Source organism: Mustela putorius, unplaced genomic scaffold (genome assembly GCF_011764305.1).
Source record: "Mustela putorius furo isolate JIRA1106 unplaced genomic scaffold, ASM1176430v1.1 tig00003870_pilon_pilon_pilon, whole genome shotgun sequence".
Lineage (NCBI taxonomy): Eukaryota > Metazoa > Chordata > Mammalia > Carnivora > Mustelidae > Mustela > Mustela putorius.
The window spans coordinates 1,006,892-1,021,301 of record NW_025422022.1 but is presented as its reverse complement, the minus strand read 5'-3'; the positions used below and the strand labels follow the sequence as shown (position 1 = coordinate 1,021,301).

Below are 14,410 nucleotides of genomic sequence, written 5' to 3'. Positions count from 1 at the left end.
CCTAAAGAGAGGGAGGAAGCACGGAGAATACCTAATGAGTGGACTTGGTTGTCCCGTGACAAGCTTTGGAAAGGCCGTCCTGTCGAATCAGCAGTTTGTGGAGAATATTAATGTGAGTTGTCTGAATTGTACCTTTTCAGAGCATGCCTTGGTGCTGGCAAGGAATTGAGGTGCCCCCCTCAGCTGAGCCAGGCCAGCCTCCCGAAATGCCAAACACTGAGTGCAGTTAGTGCTACAGCAGGAGGACCCCCATCTTTGGAGGGTCACTGGGAGCAGTACAGCTGCTTACTGTGTTCGCCAGAAGGGCTTCTAGTGACAAGTTCCTAGGTGCTGTCATTCTGGTCTATGAACGGCCTATGCTCTGGAGCTCTCCATCCCCGACCCATCACCAGCCTTCAATCTTGCGTCACTCTGGCTGTGCCGCAGTCTGAAGAGGGCTGAGGACATCTAGGAAAGCCACAGTAGAGCGCTATTGGGAGACCACCTGGGACCACGGCTTAGTCACTTCGCAGCTACTTTGGCTTGAAAGTGTCCCTGTTCCCCTTTCTCCTCTTGCTGAGGTTCAGACTGGCTCACGTGTTCTCCATTTCTCTCTCCCACATCTCTATGGGCTCCTGCGATCTGTCCTCAGAATTGATTCCCGCAAACGGTACCCTCTGGGAGATGATTCTAGCTAGACTTAAGGATGCTTTGGAGATTTGTTTGAGGCAGGGGCTTGGAGAACTGACTGCCAGTGAACTCATGCCCAGGATGTCAGAGGCACCCACAGTGGAAGGCGAGGGGCCCTCTCCTCTCTGTCCCACCTGAGGTAGGACACCGCCCCCCCCCACTTCTCGCCGCACCCCCCTGGGGTGTCTCTGCACATCGGTGCTCCCCGCCCAGCTCCGGGCAGCTGAGGAGACAAACTGCATAGTCACATTTTGCTGTCACATTGCCAGTTCAACCCAGTGTTTTTAGGAGATTAATAGTTCAAGGGGAAAAAAAATGTAAACACCATTTTGGGTAGAATGGTGTCGTCTGTTGCTTTTTCTCCTTTTGGTCAGAGAAATAGTTTATCTAATAGATGACAGTGGAGTCTGGGACCCGGTGCTGTGTTGCTGTTCCTGTAGGCTGCAGAAGAGGTCAAAGTGAAGGGCGTTGCATCCTGAGGTCTGGCAGAGGACTTGGTGAGCACGCAGAACCCCTGTGCCAACCTGTGCCTGGTCTCTGGGTGGTTCCTCCCCAGCTGGGAATATAACCGTCCCCTCCACCCCCACTACCAGGGGCAGCTTCTCTCCTGGCCTCTCCCACTATCCATGCTGGTGCTGGCTAGGCAGACAGGACGCACAACTGGTAAAAATACCTTCTTTTGGATCCTTAGTCTGTCAGGCAGACTGTAAACATCAAAAGCCTTTTTGAAAGTAGCTTTATTCCTCTCACATTCAGATATTACTTACCAACAGACAGCAGCCCCGTGGAGCTGCTGAAATGACAGACAGAATTAATGAGTGCTAATCACCCTGTGCCTGTTACTACACTAGACACAGTCTTTATAGGATTTGGACTCCTAGGAAAGCGACCTCATAGGTTTTATGACCCCCATATCTCACGTTGCAACTCGGGCCCCAAGAGGGGACAGGGTCCCACGAGTATCAGAAGGCAAAATGAGAAAGTCAGGTCCCTCTGACTTGGAATCTTCTCTCAACCATTAGCCAGCTCCCAACAGTCCCATTCGGGGCCTGGGCTCAGCCCCCATGTTAGGTTATAAGTTTCAACCTCCAGGCTCCTATTTATCCTCTGATGCTCTTCCTGAGGGATAATGGTAAACTACAGCTTAGCCCAAGTGCAATGAAGACAAAGGTCAGATCAGTAAAAATTTTAAATGTTAGTTGTGCTCTGCTCTCCTTCGACCATTTGTTGGGCTCAGTAAGTGGGGAGAGGGTGCAGGCCAGGTACAGGACGAGGGCTCTGTGCCCTCTGTTGGGGAGGGGGTGTTGACTGTCTTCACGGAAAAGGTGATCCTTCCATTCACAGTTGTTCTGCCTTCCAGTCTGAGTCAGAGGAAGCATAAACATCCTTTTTGAAGAGACGTTTGCACCAAATATTCATGTCCTTTCAAGATGGTGAGAGCAGTGTCGGAGCAGGAGAAGGGCTGGGTTAGCTTCTCAACTATTCTGATTCGTGTGTTATAAAGATGATTGTTGGACAGGAAGCCCAAGATTTGGTCTCCATTAGAATGTTGACCTTGGCTTTTCCCAGCATTTTGATGCTAACATTTTCTATGAAAAATAAAGACACTGGGATATTCTTATTTCTAACCACCACCGTTTATGAAGCACCTGCTATTCATGGGCTCTTTACAGGTTATTTTTGTTAAGTCACCGTAACGACGAAATAACACCAAAGCCTGTCCTACTTGCACCGCCGTACTGTTCTTCCATGTACGGGAAGTGTCGTAGCCTCAGCAAGACAAATGGCATATAACCCGTGGCAATGCAATATAAACCACGGAACTGTTTTTATTTGCATGAACCAGAGATGTTTCTTTGAGTTTATGGAGAGGGAAAGAATAGGAGTTTTCACCAGACAGGGATTTAGAATCTCCTATTGAAGAGCCATTTGACTTCCCACTAGTTGCTTTACCTCTCTTGGCCTTGGTTTCTTCGTCTGTAAAATGGGCACACTGATAATAATACCCATGTTGTAGGATCGTTTTGATGCCTGAATGAGAGCAGTTAGCAGAGTGCTAGACAATGGTAGGTAATTAACAAATGTTAGTTCCTTTCTTCTTAGAATGGTGCGGGCTCCGGGGTGGCTCAGTCTGTTAAGTGGCTGCCTTTGATTCGGGTCATGATCCCAGGGTCCTGGGATTGAGTCCTGCATTGGGCTCCTTGCTTAGCCGGGAGCACACTTCTCCCTCTGCCTGCCATTCCCGTTTGCGCTCTTCTATGCTCTCTCTCTGACAAATAAATAAAATCTTAAAAAAAAAAAAAAAAAGTACTGGATTTATATAATAGATTTGCTCTATTATTAAGAGAATTCATTAATTCATTATTCATTGTTTTAAACAAATTTCTCATATACCCACTATTCTATTGGTTTTTATAATAAAACTAGAATGATCTTTCCCTGAAGGAAAATTGCTAATAGTGGAAAGGTAAGTGGAAACATTTAAAACTATATTGCCTGTGTAAATTTTATGTAATAATTATGTATTAATTATTTAAATTAAATTATATTTGAAGAAATGATCCCAGAGGAAAAAAGGGTTAGGAGGTACATGGCACCAGGAACACAAGCAAACCCAAAGAACATTTTGACATCTGGGAGTGGGAGTTCCTGCCTGAGGATGTACCTTTGTACCTTCTCCCTTCCAGACATTAGCCTGGAGACTAGGATCATAGAGATAAGACACGATGTCTTTCTTCCAGGGACTCACAGTGTAGTTCCAGGGTTACGACCTTTAACTGTGAAGGGCCAAATAAGTATTTTCAGCTTTGCAGGCCATAAGGTCTCTGTTGTAACTACTCAACTCTACATAAGCAGTGGTGGTGCCTAAGCCGCCAAAGACCGTACCTGAATGACTGTGGCTGTGTTCCAATAAAACTTTATTTATAGAACAGGTGGAAGGGCCATACTGGGCCAACAGACTGTAGTTTGCTGACCCCTGAGCCAGTGAAGAAAAAGTTGTGAACAATAGTCAATTATAATACATCGTGATATGTAGTCTGGGTGTTTATCCTGAGAGACGGTGCCATAGGAGTACAGAGGATGGAGACCCGATCCAGTGTAGGAAGAAGAGACTCCCCTCAGTTGAGTTTATTAAACTCAATAGAGATATGGAAAAGTGTTCATTTGAATCTTTGTGATTTCATACCCCTTTCCCTCTTCACTTGTGTGTTTACAAAGGTAATATATGTTCATTGACAGAAGAAGCAGCAAGCAGTATAGGAAGTCAGCATACTAGGGCCCACAGGGGATGGATACACCATGTTAAATAATTTGGGTTGAAAAGAGTCTGACCCTTTGAGTAGGCATTGATCCAGAAAACTTGGGGTCTCTGTGGGTATTGTGGGGCAGGTGCAGAAGAGCGATGCAGGTAAACAGCATGAGGCTTTTGGGGAGCTGGCGGGTGCTCTGACGTGGCTGGACCACGGCAAGGGAGGGCAAGCGGGGTGGGGCAGGCATGTGAATGGGAGGTGAGGGGCAACTCGGGTCAAAAAGGGAATTAACAGGCCTGTGTTAAGTCCGATCAGAGCCTGCCAGCCGATGGGAAGGGATTGAGGCATTTGTGTGCAGCAAGTGAAAGATGATTTTCCTTTAGCTTCTGAATTCTTCAGTGATGGATCACCTGGGTCTTCAAATTCTTCTCATTCCAAAGGTCCCCTGACCCTACCGTCAAAAGTTTTCCATGCTTGGCTCCTTCCAGAATTAGTGGAGCTATTTTAAATGTTAATGTTATAGTCCAAGTTTTGCTCATACATTATATCCTACTAAAAGATATTCTCTAGTCACATACGAAGCAACTTTTTAATTTTTCAAGTTAAAATTCTTCCTGTTCCTTAGTATATGTTAGTGCGTTCGAAGGACATTAATAGTTCCTCCTAATTAATGCTTAGAACTGTGGGGAGTTTTCTTTCTTGCCTGCTGGTTTTGCAACAGGCCTTTTTAATTTATAGGGCTTACTCTTAATTTCTCCTTTTAGAGGTAGTTGGTGAGGGCCATTAGTAAAATATGCATTGCAGAATTTGGAAAGACTCTCCAAGGTTTTGGTTGATAGAAGGGCATTACTTATTTATAATTTCTGCTGCCTTGTTGGGTATATATTCTTTTCCCCAAATGCCATAGAGGGCATTATACCAAATGAATAGGAACATTCAATAATGTAAACCTCCTCTTAGAATAACATGTATCTGTATTTCCTTCAAGAAAAAATCCAGGAGAAATTCAGCATCTCCCATAGATGATCCTACCTCAACTACTATGGGCCTGTTAGGTGGTTATTTTCCCATCTCCTTTTAAAATCCTCTTCGGCAGAAATTTTCTATTTCTAGCCGTTTAAAAATGGTGAAATTCAGGAGGAACCGGGGAAGCCCCCAGTTATCAACAGCTGAAGCATTGTAGCTTCCTGCTCTCTTCCAGGGAAGGTGACAGCAGAAGGACAGCCCGCAGTCACAGTTGTCATTGCTAAAATACCCAAAGAAACAAGACCAAGATCACCGCGTGAGGGTTAGAATGAATCTAAAATTCCTATATCCATCAGAAACGGGGCATTGCGAAGTTTAAGAAGTGTAACCAGCTTCAGTGCTGTGGTTTGGGATGGGTTTCCTGCAAATGACAGGGAATGCGGGATTTCTAGGCTAAGCGCGTCCTACACTTAGCATGAACAGGCTTGCAACAGACTTCTGGTACCACGGTTTCCTTCAACAGGCCATGTTCGGTTTTCTTGGCACTAAGTTCAGAAACAAAAAGAAAATTGAAGAGCAATTTGAGTAGCAATTAATGAAAAACAGAGAAACAAAACTGAAAAAAAAAATCTTCCAGAGTACCTGGCAAGGGCATTCATTATGTCATTTAAGGAAGCTTGCAACGATGCCAACTTTAATTGGCAGTTGTTTTGGCTACTGTTGACAGTGAATCTCCTAAAATTAGAGGATGAGCTTAGATGCAAAAAGCAGAGAGCAATTTGGGGTTTTCAAAACATGCAGCATATCTTGAATTTTGATGGAGTCTTTTAGGGAAAAATAAATCTATGTACTGCTAGATTTTAAAAAAATACTTAAACACACAAGGTAGCATAGGCTGTCTAAACATAGCTAATGTGCTTTATGAGTCTGGCTCACGTAGCGTGTTTCTCTTGTCCATCTGGGACTAGTCTTGCAGGTGGACATGTGTGTTCTTGTACATTTCTGTTGTTTCCAGTTCGGAAATGTAGAGACCGCCAATCTCTGGTAGAGAAAATGGAGGTTCATGTTTTGGTGGTAGGGGCGGGGTGTGGGGGTGGAGGTGGCAGAACAATGCTGACCTTATATTTCTCTAAATTCCTGCAACTCAGGAGGTTTGTTTAAGCTTCTGAAATTTTAAGTGGCATTATCCCCTTTGTAGTGCTGAGCAGGAGTGTTTCCTTTTATCTCAATTGACTATCCTCAGGTTTAGCACAGAGGACTTGCAGTGGGATCTGTGAAAGCCTGTGGTTTCTAACAGAGCGGGCTCAGAGGGGGATCTCCACTACAAGAGATGAGACTTGGGGAAAATTTTCTTTTTCCCATTTCTAAGAAACTTTTTTTTTTTTTTTTGGCTTTAGTCAATACACATTAACATAAGTAAACTTTAGGCTCTGAAGATGTGGTTTCTTTCAAGGCTTAAGTTTTTAGATTGTATTAAAATGAATATCCTTGAAAAGGGTTATTTGTCATTTTTAATGACTTTTGTCTTAACCCTAATGTCCACTCATTCCACCTGCCGCCATGGACATATATATATTTACCTATATTTTTCTCTCGTTATACGGTTTGTAGATTAATTGTAGAAAGTTTGAAGAAGTCAAGAAAAATACAAACTCAAAAATAAAACTCAGTCTTGGGGCACCTGGGTAGCTCAGCTGGGTAACGGCTGACTCTTGCTTTCGGCTACGTTCATGATTTCCGGATCCTGGGATGGAGCCCTGGTTGGGGCTCTGTGCCCAGCGGGGAGTCTGCTTGAGTGCTTTCTCTCCCTCTCTGTCTACTTCCACTTCTTCACTCTCTTTCTCTGTGTCAAATTAATTAATTAATTTAAAAAAAGAAAGAAAACACCTGTCTAAATAAATAAATAAATAAAATTCAGTTTTAATTCCACCCTCCAGCAACGATCACTTTAAATAGTTTTTTTTCTGATAATCTCCCCATATACATGAATATCTCTTCTATTCACTGGTTTTTGTGTTTTGTGTTTTTGTTTTTATTCTGAGGTTTTCTCATGCCATGATATCATGAGCGTTTTTCTTAATCATTAGTTTCCAAAGGCAGCTTTTGTTTTAATTGAAGTAGAGGTTGACATATGGTGTTAGGTCAGTTTCAGGAGTACAGCAGTGATTCAGCAAGTCTATACTACTCAGTGCCCATCACCGTGAGTACAGTTACCATCTGTCATCATACATATTACATATTACATATTACATACATATTACAACATTTTTGGCTGTGTTCCTTATGCCATACTTTCCATTCACATGGCTTATTTATTTTCTACCTGGAAGGTTTGTACCTCTTAAGCCCCTTCACTTATTCCACCCATCCCCCCACCCCCATCCCTTTTAGCAGCCACCAGTTTGTTCTCTGCATTTCTGAGTCTGTTTCTGTTTGTTCATTCACCTGTGTTATATTTAGATTCCACATATAAGTGAAATTGTATGATATTTTTCTTTTTATGACCTATTTCACTTGGTAGGAGATCCTCGAGGTCCATCTATGTTGTCACATGTGGCAAGATCTCATTTTTTTAATAGTTGAGTAATATTGTGTATATCAAAAGCAAAATTTTTTTTTAATATTTATTTGCGAAAGAGAGAGAGAATGAGAATGAGCACAAGCAGGTAGAAGAGCAGAGGAAGAGGGAGAAGCAGGTTCCCTACTGAGCAGGGAGCCTGACGTAGGGCTCAATCCCAGGACCCTGGAATCATGACCTGAGCTAAAGGCAGACACTTAACTGACTGAGCCACCCAGGTGCCCCTCAAAAGCAAAATTCCTAATGGAAGTATAGTATCTCTGCACATTTAGTCAAGTTACCACTTTTTATTCTTATAAGTTAACAACCAGTGAACATCATGGCACTGGGGCCTCTGTGGCCATCTCTGGATCATTTCCTTGGAAAAAGTTCCAAGAAGGGGAATTGCTGGGATAGAGAGTACACTGTTTGAAGTAATGTGATGTGTATTGTTAAACTGCCTTCCAGAAACACAGTGTCTAGTTTACACTCCTAGTACAGATTTGTACCTCTGTGTTTCTCCTACATCTTTGGGAGATTAAAAAAAAATTTTTTTTTTGAAAACAAAATATTGTGCTTTGATATACATTAGTAGAATTGAGTATTTCCCAAGAGTTTTTTTAACCAATTTGTTTCATATTTTGTTAACTGGATCCTTTACCAATTTCTGGTTGGAATATTAGTCTGTATTGTTACATAAATGCTCATTAAATATCAAGGATATTAACTCTTTAGTTATTGTTGGGGAGTAAAAAATCACTATTTCTCCTACCCTCCCAGGCTCTGTGGCTGGGGCCCTGGAAATTAGACTGGCAAAAGTTAGATTAACAAGAGAAAAACTTGAGTTTATTAACACATGCAGGGTGCACACATAGGAGAGGAACCCAAGGGGGTGTGAGAATTCAGGCTAATCCAACATCTTCACAAAGAACAGGAAATTTGTAGAGATGTGACAAGACAAAGGAAAAGGGTTTTGGCTCTTTTGGTGGGGGTCGGGGTGGGAGTGGCGGGGTTGGGGTAGGCAAAGGTGGGCAGATGAATACGTGGGGACACTGATGGAAGTCAGGGTTATTTTAGTAAGTTTTGTTTGCAGACCCATCTCTGTGCAGACTTTCTGTCTTCTTCACGGCCATAAAACTTCCCCGGGAGAGGGGCTTTGTGGCGGTCCTCATTTCTCAGAAGTTTCTGCTTTTCAGTCAGAGAACCTCTCAAGAAGTCTTCTTTCTGTTCATGTTGCCTTCAGCTCAAAAGGAGCCTTATGCCAAACTGGCAGATTTTGGAGTGGCCTATTCAGATTCCCTGCAATATATTTAACAAATATAAAACTTTATAATTTTGTTTATGGTATTTTTAGTGCATGGAAGGTTTTTTTGGATTTTTTTTTTTTTTTTTTTTTTAGAGAGAGAGAGTGCATATGCACATGTGTGCACGACCTGGGGGAGGGGCAGAGGGAGAGACAGAATCTTAGGCAGCCTCCAAGCCCAGCATGGTGTCTGACTTGGGGCTCGATCTCAGGGCCCTGAGATCATGACCTGACCAGAAATCAAGAGTCAGACACTTAACTGACTGAGCCACCCAGGCACCCCTAATGTGGGAAGTTTCAATTAGTAAGTTAAATAAATCATTTAAGCAGTAATTTGCATAACTTAAATAATTTAAATGAATAGTAATTAAATAGTATGAGTTAAACTTTTACTAGATTATAAAATCTCTGAATTTTTTCCTTAGGTAGTTTTTTTTTTTTTTTTAATTCCCCCTGGTTTTTATCTTTAGGGATTTCATTGCCACTTCAAAGCTGGACAAGTTATCTGTTTTCTTCCAATATTTTTATGTTCTTGTTTTACACTTACTTTTTCATAGAGTTTATTCTTGTTGAAAATAAGGTTATTTTCCTTGTGTCCCATTTATTTTTGCATCTTCTTTGGAAATTTCATTAGTTTCCTTGATGAGTATTTTTCTACTCTGGCAAGTCAAGCAGTGAGAGCATTCCTTTGAAAGTAATGTAAATTTTATTTCTTTTCTTTTATCTTGTCCTTAAACCATACAGGTAGAAAATGGTCTGCCAGATTTACAGATTTTCCATAACCTCTGCCTTTTTTTTTTTTTTTTTTAAATGGAACACATGCAGCTAAAATTGAAACCACTTTTTGGGGTCATCTGTCTCACTGTTTAGTCATGGCTGGCAAGTGTCCTGTGGCATCACCAAAGACTGTCGCTGGTCTTGGGACGATGGCAAAGAGAGCAAGCCTAAGATTGTGAAATGGGGCCATGACTTTAACACTTTTATGCTTGTGTTAAACCTGCTGATGAAGTGTTAACATGCCTAATTAGGGGGTTGTTTTCATTGTTCTGTAGGGAATGGATTTGAGGGAGGCTGGAGTTAATACATGGAGAGGCTCCTATGAGTTCAGGAAGAGAGAATGGTGGCATGGTCCACATCCTGTTCTCACTCTACAAGCCCCATCCCAAGGAAGCTGAATCAGGAACAAGGGTACAACATGCAGATGACAGAAGTTACTCTAGGTATTTAAGGAGATTGGGACGGAATACAGGGAAACAGTATTCACTAAACTGCAGGAGCAGCTGCAGACTGCCTCCAATAGGTGTCCTAGAACAACTCCCCAGAACTAGTGTGCCTCTGGAATCGGGTCACAGTGAGGGGGCCAGGGAGTCAGGAAGTCACCCTCCAACTGCTGGCTCAAGAGGACGCCTGAGCCCACTCCAGACCAAACCCCAGCAGATCTGAACAGCAGAGTGGATGTCCCTTGTGGTCCCTGCTGCTCAGTCGTCCTAATGCAAGTCATCCCCAAACTTAGATCTAGGCTGTCTGCTGGAAGTTACCTTGGGGTGTGCAGCTGATGGCCCGAACATAAACCCCATTAGAAACGTAGCTGGGAGGGAGTTCAGAAGTGGTGTCTTTAGCCTTCCAGCTCCCACTGTGGGAATGCCCTCGCTACCCCGTCCAACTCAGCCAGGCTGCCTGGGGTGAAGCTGGAGTGTGGGCAGCAGGTGCGGGATACGTTGGAAAGGAAGAATCCTCTGGATTTGGTGGTTGATGGGGTGGTGTGCAGAGGCTGGAGAGGCAAGCGTCACACCAGAGACAAAGCCCAGTGTACATTGTAGATTTTTAGAAGTCTCTTAGTCCCTGCTTAGCGAAATGGCCAATGGCCCTATCTTATCAGGAGCGTGAGAACAAATTTTAAGAGCAAAGGTGATCTCAAAGCTTCCTCATACTTATGACGTTCTTTGGGAGCTATTACTGTGTCTGAACACATTTTGTCTTCCCAGCTCTTGTTGGTCAATCTGGGAGGTTGAAGTCAAACAAAGGGAGACCGTCCTACTGGATTCTGCCGGCCCTCCCCTCCCCCGCTTCTAGAATGTGCCTCCAGGATGGTGTTACAGACAGATGCCCAGGCATGAGAGGAAGCTTATCACAGGAAGCCTAGAGTTAGTTTGCTTCTTGACTTAAGAGATGTTGTCCAATCTTGTGCGGGAACGAGGCCGTGGAGATTGCAGCTGGCTGCCCTACCCCGGGATCCCTGCCCCTCCCTGAGGCTGAGAGCGGCAGTGCTAGGGGATGCTTTGGGCCAAGCTTCCTCTCCCCACTGGCCGTGGGAGCAGTTCTGTCTGTCTCCTCTGTTTTTTAGTTTTGTTTTGTTTTGTTCCCCTCCAGCATTGTTAATTGATAGAAGTTGTGCGGTGAAGTGACCACGAGAAGTCTAACTAGGTAGCAACTAAAGCTGCCCAAGGTCAGGTAGGGTTATTGCTCACGTGGCTGAGTTCACAACAGTATCGGCGTTTCCCCCCCAAAGTCCCTGAATGCTTTTATTAAAATCTCTTTTGTCTCCGGGCCATCTAATCTAAGCATAATGTGCTCTTTGCATCCCTTACCCTCAGATAAACTCATCAATGGGAAGTCTGGGGGGAGGTGTGAGCGAGTGGTTCTCTGTCCCCTCTGCACCCTGAGCCGGCAGCTGGTGGCCGCCTCCGCAGCAGCGGGGGGACCAGGTCCCTCTCCTGCCAAGAATGTGCCACACCGGGTGCAGGACCGTGTGATGTGATTGGGGTGGTCACGATTCCAGGTGTTGGTGTTGTAAGCACCTCTTCTTTAGGTTATTCAGGTGTGCTTAGAGATGGGGCTCTTACTCTTGGAACTGACTACTTCGTGGGTAGGGTCCTGTGCTGGGCGGAGAGGAGAGCAGTCCATCCAGAAATGGCAGGGACACAGGATAGACACACATGGCAGGGGACACAGGATAGACACACACAGTTAGTTAGGGTGCTGTAACTCCCATGAGAAGGCAGGACCTGCATTTCTCAAGCTGGGTACCACCCTAAAAGGTGTTTTCTTAAAAACATATTTACTCCTACAAACAACAGACAGATGACTATTGATTAGCCCACTGATAGTCTCCTCGTACAGTCCTGCATTTGCAGTGCAAGACAACAGCACCGTTGTGCGTGTTTCGTGCAGTGTTTGGCTGCATCCCGCTCGTGGAGAGTTGGTTGAACCCCAGCCCAGGACTGCAGAGCTCATTCATCATCTTCTGAGTGACAGGGAAATGGCAAGACAGGGCTGGCCACTGGTTCCCAGGCTTGAGCGGACCCCAGAATCGCCTGGAACGCTTGCACACTGCATTCCTGTGCCTTACCCCTGGAGTTCTCACTCTGCGTGTCTGGGGTGGAGCCCAAGAATTTGTATTTCCAGCATGTTCCCACGTGATGCCGGGGCTGCCAGCCGCTGGAGCGCATTTTGAGGACCACTGGAGTAGACACAGGAGAAGGTTCACCCTCTGGAGTAGAAACAGGAGAAGGTTCACCCTCTGAAGAACTCCTGTATCTGAATTCTTACGATTCTGTGAAACCAGCAGTGCCTGCTCCCCAGACACATGAATCATTCTTGACGAGAACCATGCCCACACCACCCTTTGTTGACAGGGTCCCATGCAGTCTGTGCCTCCCTTTTCCTGAGCCTGGCATTGGACATCCCTTTGGAAGCAGATGGGTAGAGGAGTAAGTTACTCTCCCCAGGCCTCTGGAATCTGGAAATTCAAACATGCCTTGGGTGCATCAGTGAGCAAATATGCGTCCCAAGGAGTCCGGGGGATGATGTGACAGGAGGCTGCCTTCTGGCTTTGTCCAGGCCAGGCGCTTCCATCTGTGGTGGCCAGTGCAGAAGCATGTTGAAGTCAAGACCCACAGCTAAGGCTTGAGGGTGGGGGGTGCTCCATCGTGCTTACCAGAAGTTTGAAAACAGAGAGCAGGACCAGAGCTTACAGTGCCCTGTAAGGATCCCCTGCATTATACTCTGTGTCTCAAGATGGACAGACAAAGGGTCAGGGGGGACAATTTGAGTAAGATAAAGCTAAGATCAGGTTTCACCCCAACAAATCCTGCTTCTGATATTTCCATCCCCTCTACCTCGATGTGCATCTCCCCATCTCCACTGACCTGAAGTTCTTTAGCCACTTATTTCTACCAGGAGGAGGACATTCAGTTGGGTGATATGGGGTGGGGGGGCTGCAGGCTTCATAGTGTCACCAGCCAAGACCCTGCCCATTTGTTCCTGAAGCCGGAATGTAAGCTGTTTGGGGATCTGAGCACCCTGTCCTCATAGGTCTTCCGCTTGGATGCACATCACTTCCAGGGAACAAATGTGGGTTTGTCTCCTACTTCTGCAAAAGGGCGACAAAAACTTGGAGACTTGTTTTATTTATTTATTTGTTTGTTTGTTTGTTTGTTTATTGAACAATAGAACTGAATTGTAAGAAGAGATTAAATGTTATATTCATGAATTGATTGGCTTTCCCTTTAGGTGGAGCAGATAGCTTTAGAATGGAATAAGGGGAAACGGAAGGGACATTTACGAGAGAGAAAGAATGCTTTTCAAATGATATTTCAACATTAACTGTTAACTTTGTGTTTAAGACTACTCACAAAGTGTGGGGGAGGTCTTGGGGATGGAAACACAGAAGGTGCTTTTCATTGCCTTGTGTCACGATCCCCTGTGCCAGAAGTTGGCAGGGTCTTCTGTTCTCTGGGCGAGTGCCAGTTCTGTGGGTGAGAAGGGGTGCTGGCCACAGGGACCATCCAGTCTTCTCTGTTACGGTCCCTTTGGTAGCTGGGGCAGAAGAACACATGACCCCGACATTTCCTGGGGTGCTGCTTGCGGACATTTATAATCTGTCCCAGACTAAAACATTACACTGCCTTTTGTGGGCAAATTCTTTTTCTCATTGTAGAATTTCAAACCCACTGAAGGGAGGTCTTTTCATGGTATGTGTGACTTGGTGCTACGAATGGGGTCCTGCCCCTTGCTGTAGTGATTGTATTGCCCTTGTGATTAACTATAGCTGGCCTCTGTGTATGTTTCTCTCTGATTTATTTTCTATTTGCCCCTCTCTAGTGGGATCTTGTGTGTGATAATGCCTGGAAGGTCCATATCGCTAAGTTCTCCTTACTGGTTGGATTAATCTTTGGCTACCTAATAACTGGATGCATTGCTGACTGGTGAGTACCAATGTGCCCGCTGCCCGAACCTTTGGAAGCCACAGCAAGCCTTTGCTGGCTAAAGAAGAGTGGTCAGTGTTAGCTTACTGTTACCGAGTCTTTTCTCGGCCCTGGTGTTGGTGCTGCCACAGAGGGCCGAAGCCGTCACCTGAAGAACTCAGAACTAAGAGCCTTGGCCAGTGCTTATAACCACCCCTTTCCAAGGAGAATTTAAATTCATTGCAATTTTCCAGCCGCGAGAATCTAGCAACACCTGCACGTAACACAGCCCCATCTGCTCCTGGTGTTTATTGTTTAGTCGGGAAGAGCTTGAGGGCATAGGTGCAAGGCTCTGTGGAGGTAGATATACAAGATGCATCGAAAAAAATGGGGAGGGGATGAGCTAGAGACTCTACCCACTTGATCCAAATGGCTAGGGCGGTGCCGATGGGCATCTCGAAACACCACCCAGATTGCA

General features: G+C 44.9%; 1 protein-coding gene across 2 annotated transcripts in view; it reads left to right on the top strand.

Annotated features, from left to right (window-relative positions):
• Positions 1–14,410, top strand: part of SLC22A23 (solute carrier family 22 member 23) — a 171,812-nt gene that overhangs the window by 24,530 nt on the left and 132,872 nt on the right. Inside the window, exon 2 of one of the 2 annotated variants that reach the window (XM_045067025.1) lies at positions 13,850–13,953. The exons of the other annotated variant lie outside the window; for it this stretch is intronic. Coding sequence (XP_044922960.1) covers positions 13,850–13,953 — 104 coding nt within the window. The remainder of the gene's footprint in view (positions 1–13,849; positions 13,954–14,410) is intronic. 2 annotated transcript variants of the gene reach the window in all.